Below are 21,362 nucleotides of genomic sequence, written 5' to 3'. Positions count from 1 at the left end.
TGACTGCCCCTCACCAGGGGGCTGTCCCTGCCTTATGGAGGGAACCCCCTGCCCTGTTGGTCCACCTCCAGGCCTGGACTCCTCTCTTCCAGTCCTGCCTCACTCACCCCCAGGCAATGCCAAATGATAAGTAAGCAAGAATGACTCCATTATTCACCAACTAGAATTCAGCCATAATTCACCTGGCCAAACTCTTGTTTAAGTTAGAGTGACACCAGTTTATAAATTTTCATGTTGCTTTTTTCATTGAATTTCTGATACACAGAATTGGGTCAGACACAGTCAGTCATTTATTGTAGAAGCACTATGTTATGGGGTCCCCTGCAAACCCTCTTTTAATCTAATTTGCTTATTCATGTATGCTGATTCCTTTATAATTTAGCACACACCCTTGAATCCACCACCCACTCTGAGGATCAGCGCTTAACTGTCAGGTGTCACTGAGTCTGTATTTCGGTGGCCCTGGAGCACCATCATTTTTCTGCACCCGTGCCAGGACTGTCCCAGATTCGTTGATGCAGCTTTTAACTGGATACCTGGGAGGCAAGTCCTGCTGCCCACCACCCAACTCCATATTCTTTTTTAGACAGGTGCTCTCCCCGGGGCGGGGAGGGGACACACTCAGAGGGCCTCAGCTCTGCCCCGCATGGGACTAGCACCCACACTTCCCCCTGCCTAGCCTCCTCCCCATGTGGGTGTGTTTCTTCCGTAGGGCAGCTCCAGGGTTCCAGGGTTGCAGGGATGTGCTGAGGAGGGTGGGAAGATCTGTTCTGTAGCATGCACACTGGGCCAGGGACCCTGGCCCCAAGCTCACCCCTCATGTCCAAGGCCAAAGCGTCTAGCCATCATGTGGCTCTTGGGGCAGCTCCAAGTTGAGCACAGTCTGTTTTTTGGGGGAGGATTTTCAGCTGAGTCAAGAGCATCCCTCTATCAGACTAAGGAACTGGCAGAGCGGGTTCCTAATTCCAACTGCCTAGGGGACTTCACTGGAGGGCTCCGCAGTCAACTTCTGGACAGTGGAAGGGCCACTTTTGAAAAATAAAATCCGGGTCCTGCGTGATGGCGCAGTGGTTAAGGTTCTTGCCTTGCATGCCCAGGATCCCATATGGGCGCCGGTTCTAATCCCGACAGCCCCGCTTCCCATCCAGCTCCCTGCCTGTGGCCCAGGAAAGCAGTTGAGGACGGCCCAAAGCCTTGGGACCCTGCACCCGTGTGGGAGACCCGGAAGAAGCTTCTGGCTTCGGATTGGCTCAGCTCCAGCCATTGCGGCTGCCTGGGGAGTGAACCATTGGACGGAAGATCTTCCTCTCTGTCTTTCCTCTCTGTATATCCGTCTTTCCAATAAAAATAAAATAAATCTTTAAAAAAAAAAAAAAAGAAAAAGAAAATCCACTCCCAGAGTTGGAAGAGCTGGGCTGCAGCTCCTCTATAGAGGTGAAGGTTCATCTCAGTTGCACCCTCTATCCCCAGTGACGGACCCATTCCCGTTGACCTTGAACCTGTGCTGCAGAGTAGGATGAGAGACTGGGCGGCAAACACAAGACGCAGTGCCCACCTAAAGGAGCTTACAGTCTAGGGGAAATGATTCTGGAGCAATTCAGAGTGGTCAGCGATTTGCCACGGGTTGGGGACAAGGAGTCCCTGTTCCCCCAACTCAGTAAAGAGAGGGCAGTGGGATCCAGCGCAGGGTGGAGTGTTTCACCCTGGGTTGTCTCATAGAATTCTCAGGTTGTTTCCCAAGTGTTGGAAAGTCCTCGAAGGCAGGGCTGCAGCAAGCCATGCTGGGTGGGGAGGCTGAGGAGCTGCTGTCAGGGTCAGGAAGACCCCAGAGGACTGAGGGTGAAGGAGGTACCTGGGGCTAGAAGCAGCAGGTGCCAGAGGTGAGCCTGGAAGGACTTGGGGCTGGCTGGGGCTGGCTGGATGTATGCGTTTGTCTGAAAGGCTAGGTCTCGGAGCCTGGTGACATGGCCCCAAGGACAGGGATCCTGTGGGAGAAGGGGCGGGACTGGATGTCATTGTTGAGTGTTGGAGTGTTACAGCAGCTCCAAGGATTGGGCCTTTAGACAAAAATGTGTCCGAATCACTGGAGATTTTGTTAAAATGTTGATTTGTAGGTAGGAAGCCTGGGCCAAGCTCAGGATCCAGCATCTCCAACGTTCCGGGGGAATCCGTTGCTGACACAGGTCCCAGAGCGGAACCAGGGCAGAGGCTGACCATGTGTGACCATGTCCCTAATTTGGATAAGAGCAGGCGCTTAATACATGTTGAATTGAGAGGTACCAACCAGAGAGAAGCCACAAAATAATGATAATCAGATGGAGTGATAGAATATCTCAATGCTAATCTGCGGACATATTCAGATTCACCCAAAGGGAAGGTTGAAGAGCAAGATAAGGAGGCCAGTGTCGTACCTGCAAGGCCGCCATCCCATATGGGCACCACTGGTTCAAGTCCTGACCCAGCTCTGGCCATCGAGTGAACCAAGAAATAGATCTTTCTCTCTCCTTCCCTCTATCTCTCCTCTCTTTGTAAATCTGCCCTTCAAATAGAAATAAATCTTTTAAAAATGCTGTTCCCCATCCAGATTAATTCTAAATATTAAGAAATAAATAAATAAAGGCAAGGTGAGAAGCATTACATCAGCAAACTTTGACTCTGAGCTGTGATGTCACGGGGATGACAGGAAGCCTTGGCTCCGAGCTGTGATGTCACGGGGATGACAGGAAGGCTTGGCTCCGAGCTGTGATGTCACGGGGATGACAGGAAGGCTTGGCTCCGAGCTGTGATGTCACGGGGATGACAGGAAGGCTTGGCTCCGAGCTGTGATGTCGGGGTGTCAGTATGCAGCTGAACAGCCCACTTGGGGCTGATGTCCACTGGAAGGATTTTTTTTGGAAGGGTTTACTTCTGACCAGCCTTTACTCAGGGTTCTGTGATCAGGCACTCAGGCCTGGTCTGTGCTTCATAGAAGCGATTTGCTCTGGTTGACAACTTTTACAGCTGTGTCATGTCCTTTCTGTTTCTCCCCCCACCCTCCCCAAAATGTCATTAAATGTCAGGAATACCAATATTGAACATTCTGATCACAATTTAGAGATATGGAAATGGAAGGGGAGATCTCAGGCCTCTCTACAATGTTTTCCATTATGATTATTTTTTAATGATTTGTTTTTTATTGGTGAAGCAGACTTACAGAAAGAGGAAGAGATATTCTGTCTGCTGGTTCACTCCTCAAGTGACTGCAATGGCAGGAGCTGAGCCAATCCAAAGCCAGGAGCCAGGAGCTTTCTCCCGGTCTCCCAGGTACAGGGTGCCAAGGCTTTGGGCCGTCCTCGACTGCTTTTCCAGGCCACAGGCAGGGAGCTAGATGGGAAGTAGAGCAGTCAGGATGTAAGCCAGTGCCCATATGGGATCCCAGCATGGGCATGGGCATGACCAGGACTCTCAGGGTTCTCCAGGCTGTGTCTGCTTAGAGTTCAAGAAGCTCAACAAGTGCCAAGGCCACAATCCTGAGGAGGACCCGAGTCCCCACGGTGGGCCACCTGTCCTCCACACAGCTGGGAGAGTAAGCAGACACACTGCACACTTCAGCCAGGGAAGGGGGCAGCAGCAAAGTGAGCAGTGGGCCCGCAGTCCAGCCCTGCTGAGACCTCGGCCAGGAAGGCTCTGCAGTCCGGGTCCCCCTTCCCTTGATGAAGCTCCTGGGAACCTGTGGCTGCAGGGAGCCTGACTGAGCACATGGAATAAGGCTGCTCGGCAGCCAGCCCTGGCTGAAATAATGGCAGCGGGCAAGGGTGAGCCCGTCCTGGGCCTGGCTCAGCCCTGCCACCCCAGGCAGCCTGTCTGGGCTCAGGAGCCATGACGTTGGCTCTGTCTCCAAGGCTCATCTCATGTTTATCTCACGAGCATCACTTACTTTCCCATTCACGCTTTAGAGTGTGTGTTTTTCCATCATACCTAATTTGATTTGGTCCAGTCAGAGCCCCATTTACTGCCAGGACTAAATGTGATTTCTGTCCTGCGAAACATAAACCAGTGGAAAGGCACTCGAGGCATCCTGCCAAGCCATTTGCCACTCTGATGGAGACCCCACGGCTGGAGAACAAAAAGTGAGGTTGCTCTGCCAGCTGCTAGCTGAAGCCAGCCAGGAGCCCAGGACTTCTGGCTTCCTGTCCGCTTTATGCTCAGATGTGCAGCGTGGTCAGGAAAGGAGGCCAGATATGTGGTGGGCAGGAGCTGAACTCAACTTATATCACTCCACTCCCCAGGCATGCACTCCCCCTGCCTCTCCCTGGTGGTGCCATGACAGCTGCCTGAGCCCATCCCCTAACTCCTCCACAGCTAGATGAGAAGGAGCCAAAGGAGGCCTCAGGGTTGGAGGCTTCCCTGGGAGCGAATAAGAGACATGAGGGGGTGATGCCAGGTCCACGTGAGGGCAGGGCAGGTGCCCATGCTTGGGAGGAGAGGATCTCTGAGGATGAGGCCGTCAACCCATGAGCTCCATGACAGCTGTCCCACGGAGGTGACGTGGGTGGCCACGTGATGGAGAGAGGCCTGGAAAGTCAGGCCAACGTCCTGACCAACAAGGGTGTGAGGGGAAGAGACAAGCCAACAGTAGGATTTGCCTCAAGCAGCTGGCAGGATGAGCAGACAGTCTCCAGAGGAGGCTGCGGGTTCTAATGTCTTGGGAGCAAGTACCTGATTCAGTTAAGACGGGAGGTGGAGGATGCTCTTGGAGTCGCTGAGATGCAATTTCCCACATTGTGGGTGGCTGTTGCAGAGGGTAACGTAGAGGAAGAGCTGTGTGAGGGGAAGCTGAGGGTTGTAGGCAGCCGGGAGGGAGCCCAGCAGCATGCATGGCGGGTGGAGGGTTCCATCTGCCTTGCCCCCTCCCTTGGTGTCCCATTGGCCCCGTCCGCTGTTTCTGGATGTGTTTGTGGGTTGGAGCGCCGTCTTGTACTTTCGTTTCACACCAGGTGGGCAGACACTCTTCAGAGCGCGTCTGTGTTCTCTCTGCAGCTGTGGGAGGCTGGGCTTCAAGTGACAGTGCCCTGAGGTGGGGAGCTGGTGGGGGGCTGGACCCTCGGTTCTCCATCTAAGCAAAAGTGCCTTGCCTTTCCCAGTACAGGAAGGGTTCGCTGGAGGTCCATTCGGCTTCTGGCCACGTGACTCCTCAAAGGCTGCCTGCCTGCCTGGAGGTTGCTCTCGGAGCCCAGTGGCCCTAGGGGTGGAGATGACAGCTCCTGTGCCCCAGTGTCTGCTACTGGGCGTCTCGGGGTTCGTTGGATGAGAGCCGCACTCAGAGCAGGTGCACAGGCCTGCCACCTGGCCTCCACTTACTGTCCTCCTAGAATGTACTCCCATGTCCAGCCTGCTGGCTGCCTTCCTTGCTTCCCACTGCTGCTAACATGTTCTTTACACACACACACACACACACACACCTGTCACTTTTGGGATAGTCCGTGGAAAGCAGTACCCCCTATGGGGCCCAGCTCAGCTAAGAACCTGAGCTGGAACCCTGGTGTGGCCTGTACTGGGTCCTCCCGCTCCAGAGGTCCCATGCCTGCTCTGCGCTGTTGCTAGGGCAGCCCAGGCCTTGTTTAAAGCTGTTTTCCCGAGCAACACTCTGCAGTGCACACAAAGTAACTTGATAGCCGTCTGTCCCGGGAAGGAATGCAGCCCCACCTGGGCTGGGAGCCGTCCTTGTAAGGAACGCTCCTTACAGCCAAGTTCATCCAGAAATGCTGTTCTGTCCCGGCCACAGTCACAACCCCTTTTTTGCTGGGAAAGCAGTAAAACTTGCCGAGGAAACTCCCAAATTCCAGAGGCTTTGTTCATGGGAGCCGAGGGCCCTGTTGACCCTGCGAGGGCCGGTTGGTATTGGCATGCCATACGTTTGAAGCAGCACATTTAGTGCAGCTCATGATGCACTTGGCCATCGGTGTGTGCCTGATGGGATAGCCGCAGGGCGTGCACTGGGGAGGGTGGGGTGGCACTAGCTTGAGTCCTGGCCAGCAGGGCCAGCAGGGCACGGGAGGGCTTCTCAGCGAGAGGACCTCTGTGCGGGAGGGCCAGGGGTATGCACTGTGAAGGCATAGCCCCAGGGCTGTGAAGAGCTCAGTGTGTGACATAGCGCGCCTGTGTGTTTGCTGGTGCGAGTGTCATCCCTTCATCCCTCTTCCCGAAACAAGCTGTGCCCAGGTCTCCTTCAGTTCCGTTTCAGGCCTGTCATGCTCACTTCTTCATCTGCTGACCACTCTCTGAAATTACAAGCAATTTTACTTCCTGACCTGAAAATGTTGATTTTTTTTTTTCCCCAAAAAAAATCTAACAAAGGGATGAGGGTATCGGTGCTCCCCTGCCCACAGGTAGGGGAGACTTCCCGTGGCAGGGAAGCAGTTCAAACCCAGCCTCCACCGTTTCCATCACGGAGACAGACTGTCAAGGCCAGACAAGCTAACCTCGTTTACTGGCAGCAAAAGAGAGTGCCTGGGAAGTCCTGCGGCTGAGCCGGGCCAGGGATCCAGGGCACACGTGGGTTACCGGGGAGACGATTGCCGCTTGATATTCTTAGCACAGAAGCAGACCCAGTGTCCTGGCTGCACTGACTCTTCATCGAGAGCAGAGCAGTGCTGTCAATTAGCGTGATGAACCGTGGCAGCTGGAGAGCCACAGTAAGTAAGTTAGACTATTTTTAAAACGACCTCTCAGGTGGATGGGCTGAGACGAGGCATGCGCGGCAGGCAAGCAGGAGGCGTCATCACTGCTACCCAGGAACAGAAGAACTGGCCAGACTGTGCTGCCATTGGTGGGAATGGGACTCCAAGCACCGCGGCTCGCAGGCAGGCAGGCAGGGGCTTGGCTCTTGTGGGAGGAGCTCGTGGCTGACTGGACTTCCACTCAGGGAAGACATATGGTTGGGTTTTGCAGATGCCACGGTGATAGGAGTAGAACTGTTGCTGGGGTTGGATGTTGTGAGAGGCAGCAGGTCAACACTGAGCAGTGGCCTTTGCCGTCCCTTCTCTGCATCAGGCCACCTTCAGTGACCACAGGGTCTTTAAGGAGGCAGCATAGGCTGTGTGACCCTGGTCATGACTCTCTGCCTCTCTGAGGTCGGCATCTATGTCAAAGGAGGATGTAGAGATCTCAGTGAGAGCCAGTCTAACATGGCAGAGTAGATGCCCAGTACTTGGAGTCATCAGGTAAGACAGTTGCAACTGCTAACTGCCCAGTACACTGCCTGGCTGTGCCACTTAACAGCTGTGTGTTGTTAGGCAAGTGGCTTACCCTGTCTGATTCCCCTTGCTCCTCCTTGAAATGGGAACAATGAAAGCAGTGTGTCTCTTAAGGTGTTGGAGACGTTTGCTGCATCTGGGCATGTGAGCTGATGAAGGTGGGACGTCTCCTGGCCACCCAACCAGCCTTCATTAAAGGGCAGATCCTGTCGTACGCCTTGCCTGGTTAGTAGCAGCTGCCATTTAGGAGGGTGGAGTCCTCATGTCCAGTGGGACAAGGAAGCAGGCACTGGTACAATAGGAACCCAAAGGACATCGTGGAAGCTGGCTGTGGTGAGCGGCTTCCAGCAAGCTCCTGAAGCCCAGAGGGCCGCAGGACATCCTGGAGACTTGGCCAGAGTTGGAGACAAGGAGCAGGGGAGCTGGGTGCAAGGGTGCCTCCGGAGGAGAGTTTGGGACACCCTGAGGCGGGGTTGAGTGTTGGTCTGAGGATGTGAGCAGGGCAGGGCAGGGAGGTGATGGGTTTGGATGGGGCAGTGTTGTCAATCCACAGAGTAAGCACCCTTCCATATTGGTGCCAGTTAGGGTCTCGGCTGCTCCACTTCCGGTCCAGCTCCCAGCTAACACAGCTGGAAAGGTGGTGCAGGATGGTCCAAGTACGTGGGTTCCTACAGCCATTTAGGAGGATGGAGTAGCTGGTGCCTGGCCTCAGCTGGCGCAGCCCTGGTGCCTGGCCTCAGCCCTGGTGCCTAGCCTCAGGCTGGCCTCAGCCCTGGTGCCTGGCCTCAGCCTGGCGCAGCCCTGGTGCTTGGCCTCAGCCTGGCGCAGCCCTGGTGCCTGGCCTCAGCCTGGAATCAGCCCTGGTGCTTGGCCTCAGCCTGGCGCAGCCCTGGTGCTTGGCCTCAGCCCTGGTGCCTCCCTCAGCCCTGGTGCCTGGCCTCAGCTGGCTCAGCCCTGGTGCCTGGCCTCAGCCTTGGTGCCTCCCTCAGCCCTGGTGCCTCCCTCAGCTGGTGCAGCCCTGGTGCCTGGCCTTAGCCTGGCCTCAGCCCTGGTGCCTCCCTCAGCTGGTGCAGCCCTGATGCCTGGCCTTAGCCTGGCCTCAGCCTTGGTGCCTGGCCTCAGCCTGGCCTCAGCCCTGGTGCCTGGCCTCAGCTGGCGCAGCCCTGGTGCCTGCCCTCAGCCTGGTACAGCCCTGGCTATTGCAGACATTTGGGGAGTGAACCAATGGGTAGAAGGCCTCGTCTCTCCTTTCTCTTTTTCTCTCTTTTCCTGTTTCTTCCCATCCCTCCATTGTTCTGCCTTTCAAATAAACAAATCTTTTTAAAATATTTTTTTAAAAGGATTTTAAAAGAGAGGAGGGTTGAGCTTCGCCTGGCCAACCCCATTGTGAGGACAGCTGTGGACATGGAAGTGATGTTATTAACACGCCATGCACGTAGCCGGGGTGGGTATGCCAGCTCAAGTGGATACTCCTGTGCAAGGATGACTTGACCTTGGCCAGCTCTGTTTTTAACTGCAAATTTCCTGTGGAACGTACTTGGGAGCACATTCCCTTCCCTTGTCCCCATCACGGCCAGGCCAGGAGTTTTCTTGTGTATTAGTATCTTATAGAATTTTTATTTTTTAAAATGTATGTGTTACAAAGGCAGAACAAGTGGTGACTTGGCTGGTTCTTTCTCGCAATGGCCACAGCAGCGAGGGCAGGGTCAGGCCACAGCCAGGGGCTCCCACATGGATGGCAGAACTCAAGGCCCTTGGGCAACCTTCTCCTGCTTTCCCGGGGTAGCAGCAGGAAGTAGGCTTGGAAGCAGAGCAGTTAGACTCAAACCAGTGCCCTGACACAGGACGCCGGCATCAGACGCAGCAGCTCAACCACAGAATGCTTTTATAATGTCACTTACTCTGTTACCAGAAGGCAGTGAGATGCAACTTTGGGCTGCTAGTGTGTTCCTGCAGGCGTATGGGGAAACCAGGCCTGTGGAAGCCACACCAGAGGCTCCAGGATTTGTGGCTGACAGCCACCATTCAGCCCTCACGCGGTGAAAGCCACCTGCTGCTCTCCCTCCATGCCTGTCCCAGTTTGTGCCTCTGTGCCGCAGACCCCACCCGCACTTCAAGGGTTTCCCCTCTGCAGCCCCATCGGGCATTTTCTATTTGATTGAGGATTGAAAACAGCTCTTTTATGCAGCGACTGCAGTGTCTGTCCCCATGCACGGAGGAGTTACAGCATCTGTTATACTATTAGTCACCTATTTAAAGGCCCAGACCGTCAGCCCTGCCCCACTTCCCAGCCTTCCTCTGCCCCTGGCCTAGTTATTTTGGCATCTCCAGGGTCAACTGGAAGTGCTTAGTAAGTGTGTCTGCGCAAAAGCTAGTTAAGTCTATCTGCTCCTGTATCCCGAGGCTGCGCTGCCTGCAGATCTTCAAGCAGGAAGTTTTCCAGAACTGGGTGTTGGAATGCCTCCTTTTGCTGGCAGTCCAAGGAAGCCTCGGAGGTGTCAGGATTCAGAGGCATCCCATCTCAGGCCCTAACCTGTTCCTGCAAGGAAGGCCCTGACATGCTTTGGTGCAGAACCTTGCCCAGCAAGCTGCCCTGTGCACCTGTGTGGAACGACCCTGCCAAACTCAGCCGGGCTGTGGACGGCGCTGCCCGGTACCCCTTGACAGTCACTAGCCACTAAACCAGCTCCAGAATTCTTCATTCTGCCTGGCGTTGTTTCAGTCTGTGAACGCTGACCTAGACCTTGGACTGGTGGAACCAGAGAAGCCCGGGGCGCAGAGGGCAGCTCAGAGGTCGGGAGGTGGGTGGGGTGCGAGGAGAAGGGCCAGGGCACACACGGGAGAATAACCGCTATGCTCCTCTGCCGTTTTTTTTGCAGCCGAGCCCCTGCCGCTCATGGACCTGTGCCGGAGATCCATCCGCTCGGCCCTGGGCCGCTCGCGCCTGCGAGACATCAGCACCCTGCCCCTGCCTCAGTCCCTGAAGAACTACCTGCAGTATCAGTGAGCCAGGGCACCCAGGGGCCGGCGGGCCCGTCCCCCACGCTCACACGGTGCATCTCCAAGGAAGCCTTCCCCAGGACTTACACACTGCTGCTGACTCTGCATGGTATCAACGCCGCAGAAGCAGCCCTGGCAAGGCACCCACATGCTTGGAAGCCACAGAGGCCTGGAGCCCCGAACCAGCTCCCGGCCCAGGTGCTGCCTGCCCTCCAACGGGGACAGCAGCGGACAGCACTGAACAGAGCCCATTCCCTCACTCAAGAGTAAGAATCAGACGTTGGGCTGTTAGGCTCTCTCCCGGGCGTGCCCTGTCTCAGGTAGGGCTGGGAGATGGCAAGGGAGCAAGCCCCACCCCCTGCCAGGGCAGCAGGGTGGTCCTGGCAGGTCAGGGAGGCGGGTCCCCAGCGGCGCTAGCAGCAGACTGGTGAGTGAGCAGAGCCCGTTCGGGCCCTTGCGGGTGAGCCCTCTGGACATGGCTTGCCCTTTGCCCACACACCCTGCTCCTAGGTTCCCAGGGTGACCTAGTGCCCCCCCCAAGCCCGGTGGTGCCCTGACCAAGACCACACAGATCCTCAGCAGTGTTTGCATTTTCCAGGGGGAGTGCGGCGAGGACCACTGTAGTCCAAAGGTGCTAATGTACGAGGGGGCGGGGGGCCCTGTGACAGCCAGGTCCCCTCCTGCGCCCCTCCAGGAGGCAGCCTGGATGTCACAAAGGTTTCTTGAAGCTAATTATTTTTTCACTTTAGTAGACCTCCACAAGTTTGTTTCCTGTTTCACCGTGTGTGTGATGCGCTGTTTATTTATCAGCTTGAGGGCCACAGGGGCAGCCTTGTAGCTCGAAGGGTGGGTGTGGGGCCTTCTCTGCCCACCGTGGCGAGCATGCACCACTCACAGGAATGCTGCCGCTGCCACCACCCTTAGCATCTGCTGTGTGCCCCGGCCTTGCCGTGCCCATGCTCGGCAGTGGGAGCCCAGAGCCCCAGGCAGGGCTGCCAATCCCCACTTCAATGTGAATTTACCCCGTGAGTGAGGAGCGTTTCTAATAAAGTTTGTCCTGAGTCCCTCTCTGTCCACCGCGTGCTCCCTGGAAAGCGCTGCTGCCACCCGGCTGGCTACTCAGCCCTTAGACCGGCTCTAGGTACTTCTCACCCCTCCAGCTGGTCCTCTGCAGCCCAGCCCTACAGAAGACACACTGTGCTTGGGCCCTGGGTGGTAGAACAAGCCAGGCTCCTGCAGGCCTGTGGGGGCCAGGTAGGGCAGACCTTATGGGATGCCAGTTGCAGGTGGAGCTGGCGGGCAGAATAGGGACACTGAGTGCATGTTGTCACCAAGGGCCAGCAGATCGCACAAGGGCAAGTCCCAAGCAAGAGGCTATGGGAGTCGGGGCTGACCCAGAATTCACTCAGTGGCCCTGGCCCCATTTACCCAGCTCTCAGCTGACCCAGAACCAGCTGGGAGGGACAGTCACAGTGCCACAGGTCCAGAGAGAAGGAACCCATGGTAGGGAAGAAGGAGAGGAAGCTGCCTCGAAAAAAAGGCAATATCTTTTGATTGATTTCTTCAGTCGTCCCAAAGGCAGCCCTTCTATTTACTGATTAACTACCCAGTGGCTACGATGGCCAGGGCTGGGCCAGGCCGGAGCCTGGAACCCAGAGTGCCACCCTGGTCGCTCACAGGGGTGTCAGGGGCCACACAGTTGGACCGTCTTGCACTGCTTTACCAGGCACATTAAGGAAGTTGAGTTTGGAAGTGGAGGAGCTGGGACACGAACTGATGACATGGAATGCTGGAATTACAAACCAGCCTCCAGGCCCACTGAAGGGCAGAGAACCTGCCTGAGGACTCATGCTCAGGGCCCACCCCCCACCTCAGTGCTGGCCCTGCCCTGGGCTTGAATCCCAGCAGTGGCCTGGAGGTCAGTCCCACCTCAGTACCCTTGAGGCTGGAGCAGCGAGCCAGTACCCCACCCTCAGCACCAGCATTCCGGCCAGGCTGCCTCTGTCTTGCACTGGCCCCTTGGCCTCCCACTGGGTGGTTTCCCTCACCCCGACAGTGGTACTTCCTCCAGGAAGCCCTCCATGACTGCACTCTGCCTGCTCTGTGTAGTCATCCCCTAATCCCCAATGTGACGGTTCCACTCCAGGCACCCAGGACCTCTCCCAGGCCCTGGGGTGGATGCCCTTCTCCCAGGGGCCCTCACTGCCCAGTAGGCTGTGGGGCTCGGGAGGACAGAGCCTGTGCCTGCTTCTTCCCATACACCTGTCAGCAAAGCTATAAGGGTGAAGTGGGGCAGAAGACTCCTGAAACTGTAAGGAAATGCCCGGATGGGGAAGGAAGGATGCCCTCTGCAAAGCCAGCGACCCAGTGTCGTGGCCTCCTGGGTCTCCTGCCCTCTGGTCTCCTCACAGATTTGCAGGCTGTCTGACGATGCCCTCACCTGAGCCCGCATGCCCAGCAGGTACCGGATGTCACACACAGGAAAAGGAGATGGCTTTTGGGGGAGGGCTGGGCAGCAGGGGACCATCAAGGGGAACCACAGGAAGCCCTGGGCATGGGAGGATGAGAGAGGCCCAGCAAGACAATGCAAGGGGGCTCTCCCAGTCCCTTCTAAGCCAGAGCCTGGCACCCCAGAGAACTGCTCCCAGTCAGTGAGCTGCACGGTGCCCCAGGCTCCTGTGCACACACACAGGTACACACAGGTGCACACATGGGCTGTTCCCTGGGAGCCTGAGGAGCACCCTCCCATCCTGGGCATGTTCTCAGGAGGATGAACCTCCCTCCCCCACCCCTTTCTATCCCACTGGTCCTGTGTAATAGTCTGACGAGAGCAGATGGCAGGCACGGGCCCCCAGAGATGGGGTCCCCGCTGAGGACTTGGGCTTACATGTCCTGCATCCAGCATTTCCTGGGTAGGAGCTATGCCCCCTCCTCTGCCCCTCCACCAGCTGCACCAGCAGCCAGCTCTGTGGGCCATCCTTCATCGAGAAACAAAGGTTCTGTCACCTCCTGATGCGGCATCAGGGAACAAGTGACCAGCTGCCCCAGGCCCTGCTCCCAGTCTGCATCTGAGGACAGCAGATAAACAAGGACCACGGAGCTTTGGTCTTCAGTGCTCGTCCAGGAGTGTAAATCCTCATTGTGGTCTCTCACACAGGGATCGGTTCTGCTGTTCGCTCTGACTCTGGAGCCTGGATCCTTTGAAGACTGAGAGGGAGCAATCTAGCTGCTGGTTCGTTCCACCAAAGGATTGCAACAGCCAGGTTGGGCCAGGTTGAAGCTAGGAGCCTGGAAACTCCAGATCTCCCATGCAGGTGGCAGGGCCCCTGCATCTGGACTCATTAGTGGGGACCTGGGGAGCAGGCAAGGAGCTGGAACTGGCACTCCCATGTGTGATGCCAGCGTGCCAAGCAGCAGTTAACCCTGCTGTGCTGTTAAGGCTGCCCCTCCACAGTATGTTGTATTATCCTATTTCATGTGTAAACTTTAGCAAAACTGAGTCCAACAAAGAAAAATCAAGCGATGTAATCATAATAATAACAAACAAAAAATTCATATTTCAAATCTGTTTTGAAAAAAAATAGAGCCTGCTAAAACCAGTGTCTCATGGGCTCATAGTGACATTGGTGCCAACAGCTCCAGCCCACTCCCAGTGTTTATGAGGGGCCTCCCTCTGCAGTCGCCCTCGCAGCCGCTCCCTGCCCAGGGTCAGCCCTTAGAGTTAGCTTCTCTGGGCCATTGATAGGCAGGTGCCAGGGTGATGTGTGTGGCCTTCATCAGACAGTGAGCTGCTGGAGGACCAAAGAGTCCATGTGAGGCAGTCTGAGGAACTGTGGACTGTCCCAGTGCCCGGCTCTTCCCCAGGCCAGAGAAGTCAGGGCCTTGGGGCTGAGCCAGGACTGCTGCCATCTGGCCCTCACCACGCCCTGCCTCAGTGAGTCTCACGTGAAGCCGGACCGAGCCTCAGAGGAGGGGCTCCTGACTGGTCTCCAGAGGGCTGCTGAGGGTGGTGAGAATACATGGCCTGTGCGTGCCCAGCAAGGGGAGGGTGCTGGGTGGCACTCAGCAGAAGCATGGGCCGGGTCACCCAACAAGTCCTCCGCAGCCTTCTACCTTCTGTCCAGGGATGCCGAGCCAGAATGGAGCCCTGCCAGCTCTGTCCGTCTTCTCCCCACCTGATGGTGCTTTACAGTGTTGCCCACGTGGACTCCAACCCCAGCCGCTGACCAGTGAGGAAGGCAGTGTGTGCACAATGTCCTGGAGAGGATCGGATGGCATGGGGTGGCTTGTTTCCTAGCATTTCCAGAACTTGTTGCCTTAAATGAGATGGATACTTGTGACAACCCTTTTGTCCCCGCCCCTTCTCTGTTTGGGGAGTGAAGACCTGAGACAGCTGAGCCTGGTGTGCTGGCAGTGGCCCCAGCTGCTCTGTCTACCAGCTGGCAGGAGTCCTGGGCTCGTGGGAGGGTCCAGACATGTAGGACAACCCGAGGCAGTGATTGCCCCCTCCCCTGTCTAAGTGGCATTCCCATCCCAGGGAAGCAGCCCACTGACAATTTGCTGCATTTAAACAGCCGCCTAGTCGTCATCACTGCATGTAGCTGGTGATTCTGGGCCAGACCCAAGGGCACCCATACACCTTGGCAGAGAGACTGGCACACAAACAGGTGAGTGCATTACACACTGCCTGCTGAGTGTACGAGCGATGGGGCTGGAGCTGGCCAGTGGTGAGGGCACGAGGGATTCAAGGGTGGTGGGCAGTGCTGAGGGGTCCCAGGTAATGGAGGCAAGGGCAGAGGGATGAAGCCTGGGGGCCTTGAGGACCTTGGACTGTGTTCTGCTAAGCCTGGCCTCCAGCAGCAGCAGCGTAAATAGTCTCACTGTTTCAGTGCCGGGATCAAGCGGCATCAGAGCAGATACAGTGGGCTAGGTGGATCCATGGTCAAAGGAGAATCTGATTCAGTCAGGATTGTAAAAATGCAACGCTGGAGCAGATAAGAACACAGCGGTTGCACACACAAGGAACAGGGGAAGCTTTTGCACACTGTTTCCCACCTGTATGTCATGTGTGAAGCCACTGAAACATCTCCCAGCAGTCTTAGGTGACCACTAATGACACATTCGTTCCCAAGTACCCGCTGGGTGGCAAAAGAGGCAACCCAGAGCCTGATGCAAGACCTGGCAGTGCTGCTGCAGGAGCCCTAGGGAATTTGGAGTGGGAATGCTGAGGCTCCATTTGTGCTCATTTGTGCTTCTGTGCAGCCTTTCTGGAGGGTCTGTGGGCTGGGCAGACTTGGTTAGCAGGCTAGAATGGAAGTGAGGAAACAGAGGAAAATACTTTGGTGCTGGGGGAAGGGAGGGCTGAGGAGCAGGCCAGGCCCACAGTGTGTGGCATGGGAGTCGAGCGAGGGAAGCTGCAACGGCACTTGGATGTCCTTCACGCCCTCGCTCAGACTCTCGGTGTTTATGAAGGAGTTGCTAGGTGCCAGGCACTGCTGTGGGTGCCAAGGATACTCCAGGGAAGAAAGCAGACGCCTTCCCCTTCATGGAGTCCACACACTGAGAAAGAAGGAACACAGGTCAATTGGTATGTATGGAATCTGCCATGTGCTTGCTTAAGTCAGGGAGAGCAGGAGGTTGCAGATGACTGGATGGCCACTGTGGTGTGCCTGTAACTGTTTAACAAGCAGCTCTCTGGGAATAAATGAAAAATCTGATTTACAGTGTTAGCTGTGTTGGCGATGTAAGCACTACAGTGTTTGCTGTTTTCTGTGCTGTAAATCCATGACCAGCATCCAATGTGATGCCAGGGAATGCAGAATTGGGAAGAGACAGTCGGGAGCATCTGCCAGGCTTCCACCACACAGACAATAACAATGAAAATAGGGCAAAGAGTAGTGAATGTAGTAAAGCAAGGGAAACATGAATTTTGAGTATGATCTTTGATTCAAACACAACATTTCCCGCTAAGAGTGTATAATTTAACAACCAGCCTGAAAAGTTCCTGAAGTTTTTGCCAGCTCTGGGACACCACTGGGCTGCTGGAATGGGATGATTTGAAGCCTGGGGTCTTGTCTGGGCACTGGAGCGGGTTTGAGAGCGTTCCGCTTGACCTGACAGTGAGGTGCTCTGGTTTACAGCAGGTGGGAGTGAGCGAAGCCAGGCCTGGCAGAAGCTCTAAGGCAGGGACCCCCACGGTCAGCTCCTCTACACACACTGCCAGAGACCAAGAGAAAAACCTTCAGCAAATCAGGTCCAGGGGTCGGGAAAAGGCGTGTCGTGGCCACACTGGATTGATGTGTGAGTATAAAGTTTACTTAACAATTTAAAAATGATGAATTTATCGTATTGAGTAAAACTGAGGGGAGGGAATAGTCATCCCAATAGCTGTAGTTTAAGTGTTTGCCAAAAATCAACATCTACTTATGATTTTTAAAAAACTTCATCTAGTAAAGGATATCTATAAAGTATAACTAATGGCATTTAATACTTTCCTTTTGAGATGAAGAACAAGAAAGTTATCCACTATCAGCAGTTTTAGACAACATTTTATTGGAAATTCTAGGCAGTTAAAAAAAATGAAAGGAATTTGAGGCCAGTGTTACGGGACAGCCAGTTAAGCCACTGACACACACCAGCGTTTCATAGAAGTGCCATTTCAAGTCCTGGCTGCTCCAGGCTAACACACCAGGGCAAGCAGCCGGGCATGGCTCCTGCACACGTCCTCCAGGCCCAGGTGGAACTCTGGGCTCTGGCTTCAGCCAGTGCAACCACTGGGGGAATGAACCAACAAATGGGAGATTTTTTTCTTTGTCTCTACCTTTTACTTTCTCAGTGACTCTGTCTTATAAATAAAATAATTTCTAAGAGAATGTGTTGAAGAAATAATGCAGAGATTTATCATTATTTAGCATTTCAGTTCTTTCCCACATGATCTATAGATCATTGTACATTTGGGAAGAACTCAAGACTGCTACACCCAGTGCAGACAAATCCGATGGTGGACATTGATCCCATTTTGCTGACTGTAAAAGTCTCATGCACAGGTCAGAGCAGTATTACTTCTGCAGGGGAGGGTGTGTGGCGGATAGTGGAAGGAAGTGTGAGGGACCTAGAAGGTTCTGTTTCCATTTGGGCAGTGGTTTCAGTAACATGCGCAAACATACAAACTCACCCCTCTGTGCACATAGGGTACGTGTACCTTACTTAGAGTCCACCTAATTGTTTCTCAGAGTAAGGGTGTTTCCTCCACACTTCTGGCTTCTACAGTGTGCTTCCTTGGCCTGAGAAGGGCTCTGGATTCAGGGCTATTCCTTGGCAATAGCTAGCACAGTTAGTGCATCTGACAAGGAGTGAGTCCCCAGCAGGAAACACAGAATACCTCCAAGATCGGAAGCTTTTCAGGAACAAAGAATCTCACCCTGCGTGAGGCCAGCTCCCACAGACTGTTGCCCCAGAAGCTGTGGGTGTTCTGGAGGGGTCAGGTGGGCTCCCATACAGCCAGGAGCAGAGTGGGTGCCTCGGGAGCCTGACCGCCTGCCCCCGTAGGCTCTGTGCACTGTTCCCTCTGCAATGTGCAATCCTTCACTGGAATCAGTCGTGGTAGACGGTAGCTCCTGTCTCACACAGGCCAATAGGGTTTCGCTGCCCACCTTCCTCAGCCGCCTCGCCAGGCTTCTCAGTTACCAGTCACTGGCCTCAGATTGCCAGAGGGTTAAAACAGGAGCTGAAACAAATCATTTGCTTGTAGAAACACAAATGGATATTTTCAGATAAGATGGTGGTGAGATTGGGTTGGGGACAAGGGGACATACAGAGGAAACCAAATAGCAATGAGGTAGAAATTGTTGAAGTTGAGTGAAGTAAGCATAGTGTTTACTCACTTCAATCCAGTTACTTAAAATCCCCCATGAGTTTTAGAAAAGAACAGATTCTCCACAGATGACTTGATTTGGAAACCTCAACTTGACATCTAATCACGTAGCTGAATAATTAAGAAAAGTCTGTTGAAATCAACCTGTCACTTCTCTTCAAGCTTTTTCATTAATTATTTTTTTAAAGATTTATTTATTCTTATTACAAAGTCAGATATACAGAGAGGAGGAGAGACAGAGGAAGATCTTCCGTCCGATGATTCACTCCCCAAGTGAGTGCAACGGCTGGTGCTGCACTGATCCGAAGCCGGGAACCAGGAACTTCCTCCAGGTCTCCCACGCAGGTGCAGGGTCCCAAGGCTTTGGGCCGTCCTCGACTGCTTTCCCAGGTCACAGGCAGGGGGCTGGATGGGAAGTGGAGCTGGCCGGGATTAGCACCGGCACCCATATGGGATTCAGGCGTGTTCAAGGCTAGGATTTTAGCCACTAGGCCACGCTGCCAGGCCCCCATTAATTATTTTTAAAATATTTGTTTGAAAGAAGAGCTTACAGATAGAGAAGGAGAATTCATCCACTGGTTCCTTCCCCAAAATGGCTGTAACAGTTGGACCCGAGCTGATGCAAAGCCGAAGCCAGGAGCTTCCTCCGGGTCTCCCACCTGGGGGCAGGTCCATCCTCGACTGCTTTCCCAAGCCACAACCTGGGAGCTGCCATGGGAAGCAGGGCCATCAAGATGAGAACCGGCGTCCATGTGGGAATCCAGCATGTGCAAGGTGAGGACTCTGGCCACTAGGCTACCGTGCTGGGCCCTATAAATGTCTTAATGTTTAAAGTGTATTTCTTACAAACGCATAAAATTGTGTTTTGTTAGGGCAGTGTTGTGATGTAGTGGGTAAAGCTACCACTTGTAACATTTGGCATCCCATGTGGGAGCTGGTTCATGTCAGGCTGTTCCACTTCTTACCTAAGCAGGGCAAAATGCAACCCAGGTGCTTGGGCCACTCACATGAGAAACCCAGATGGAATTCCTAGCTCCTGGCCCAGTAAGAACTGAGCCAGCGCTGGCCATTGTATTTGGAAAGTGAACCAGCAAATGAAAGATTTCTCTCCCTCTCCTTCTCTTTCCCTCTCTCATATAACTCTGCCTTTCAAACAAATAAATACATCTTATAAAAAATAATTATTTCAATAAAACAAGTAACAGGGCCTGGCATGGGCTCAGCAGCCAAATCCTCACCTTGCAGGCACCAGGATCCCACTTGGGCACTAGCTCATTTCCCAGCTGTTTCACTTCCCATCCAGCTTCCTGCTTGTGGCCTGGGAAAGCAGTAGAGGACAGCTCAAAGTCTTGGGACCCTGAACCCTCATGGGAGACCCGGAAGTGGCTCCAGGCTCTTGGCTTCGGATAAGCTCAGCTCCAGCCATTGTAGCCACTTAGGAAGTGAACCAGCTGATAGAAGATCTTCCTTTCTGTCTCTCCTCCTCTCTGTATATCTGATTTGCCAATAATGAATAAATCTTTTTAAAAAGAGTCTACAGTTCCCAGTGTTGGCTGGGTTGTGAGATTTGGAAACTTTCAGACTCTGCTTGAGATCTGCAAGATTGTCCAATTGCTGTAGAGAATGCTTTATGAATGCTAACAAAATGAACTTCTGTTTGTCATACAATCTAGCCATTCCATTCCTAAATATTTCCCTAAGGCAGATTAAAAAGATTTCCATGGAGACCGGCATTGTGCTATGATGAGTAAAGCCAGCACCTGCAATGCCGATTCCCACGTGGATTCCAATTTCAGTTGCTGTTACTCCACCTCTGATCCAGTTCCCTGCAAATGTGCCTAGGGAGAGACAGAGGCAGATGGCCCGGGTGCACAGGCTCCTGCGCACAGGCCACATCCGAAGGACGCTCCTGGCTACTCTGAGCCTGGCCCTGTGCTGGCCATTGCAGCCATCTCAGGAGTGAACCAGTGAATGCAAGATTTGCTCTCTAACTCTTTCAAAATAAATAAATGAATGTTTTTTAACTAAGGCTTTTCCAATCAAAGGTGTGGCTCAAATGTTCACTAATAAATGAATGCATTTGCAAAGCATCATACCTTCATAATGGAATTCACTGCCTGGTGTTGGTGGATCGGGCGCTGAGGCCTGATAGAAATCGCTTGTGCCCTGAGTGCTGTCATCAGTGATGTGGAAAGTCAAGCTGGACTTCTGATGGATGCACCTGAGTGCATGCAAGTTCTGCCTAAAGGTCAGAGTAAAGAACTCTGCTTCCAGCCTCAGGATTTAGGAAGTTGCAAGGTGCTGGTGCAAAGGCTTAGCCGGCTAGTCCTCTGCCTGCAAGTCCCAGTTCATGTTCCAGCTGTTCCACTTCCAATCCCACTCTCTGCATATGGCCTGAGAAACAGTAGAGGACAGCCCAAAGCCTCGGGGAAACCCCTGGCTTTGGACCAGCTCAGCTCTGTCCATCGTCACCATTTGGAGAGCAATCTGGTGGATGGAAGATCTTTTACTGTCTCCGTTTCTCCTACTATAATTTATCTAAAATAAATACTGAAACATTAATTTTAAAAAGAGCAAAACCAAACTAAGATTAAAAGGGTCTGCCAGAGGTGGGAAAAAATTGAACATGCAAGAAATGCTCATGAAATAGAGCAGTCTTCTGAAGTGATCAGGAAAAAGGGATCTGCCAGTAAGTTAACTACCTTACAGAATAAAATTCACACTTTAAAGAAATTGGCTGTAACTAAAAATGTAACAGACGATACATGATGTGCACAGGAAGTGTGCAGAAGCCAATATAGATGTATTAATATAAAATAAAGTTCTAATCAGTGTTCCCAGATATAAATGTGAGCAATTCATGAGATAGCCCCGCCAATTTCTCAGCCTGTCCCAGCACCCCCAACAGCATATGCACCAATGAGATCCTCCAAATGCAAGAGGGAGAGACTGGTAGGATGAAAAGAACAAGGCAAACCCACAGCCGTTCTTGTGAATGTTGGCAGTCCCTCGGTGACGGACAAACCAAGCACAAAGAACGGAACATTTGGGGCTGGCGCTTTGGCTCAACTGGTCGATCCTCTACCCTCCAAGCACCAGCATCGCATACGGGTGCTGGTTTGTCTCCTGGCTGCTCTACTTCCAATCCAGCACCTGTTTGGGAGACCCGGAAGAAGCTCATGGCTGCTGGCTTTGAATCGGATCAGCTCCAGCCACTGGAGCTTGGGGAGTAAACCAGAGAAAGGAAGACCTTC

General features: G+C 53.7%; 1 protein-coding gene across 1 annotated transcript in view; it reads left to right on the top strand.

The window, feature by feature from the left end:
• The window catches only part of SPSB4 (splA/ryanodine receptor domain and SOCS box containing 4), a 66,578-nt gene extending 56,336 nt beyond the window's left edge, over positions 1–10,242 (top strand). The window contains exon 3 of the mRNA XM_041004167.1: positions 10,115–10,242. Coding sequence (XP_040860101.1) covers positions 10,115–10,242 — 128 coding nt within the window. The remainder of the gene's footprint in view (positions 1–10,114) is intronic.
• The last annotated feature ends 11,120 nt before the right edge of the window (positions 10,243–21,362 follow it).

Source organism: Ochotona curzoniae, unplaced genomic scaffold, assembly GCF_017591425.1.
Source record: "Ochotona curzoniae isolate NIBS_2020 unplaced genomic scaffold, NIBS_Ocur_1.0 contig_1302, whole genome shotgun sequence".
NCBI classification, from domain to species: domain Eukaryota; kingdom Metazoa; phylum Chordata; class Mammalia; order Lagomorpha; family Ochotonidae; genus Ochotona; species Ochotona curzoniae.
This window is presented reverse-complemented; position numbering and strand designations above follow the sequence as displayed.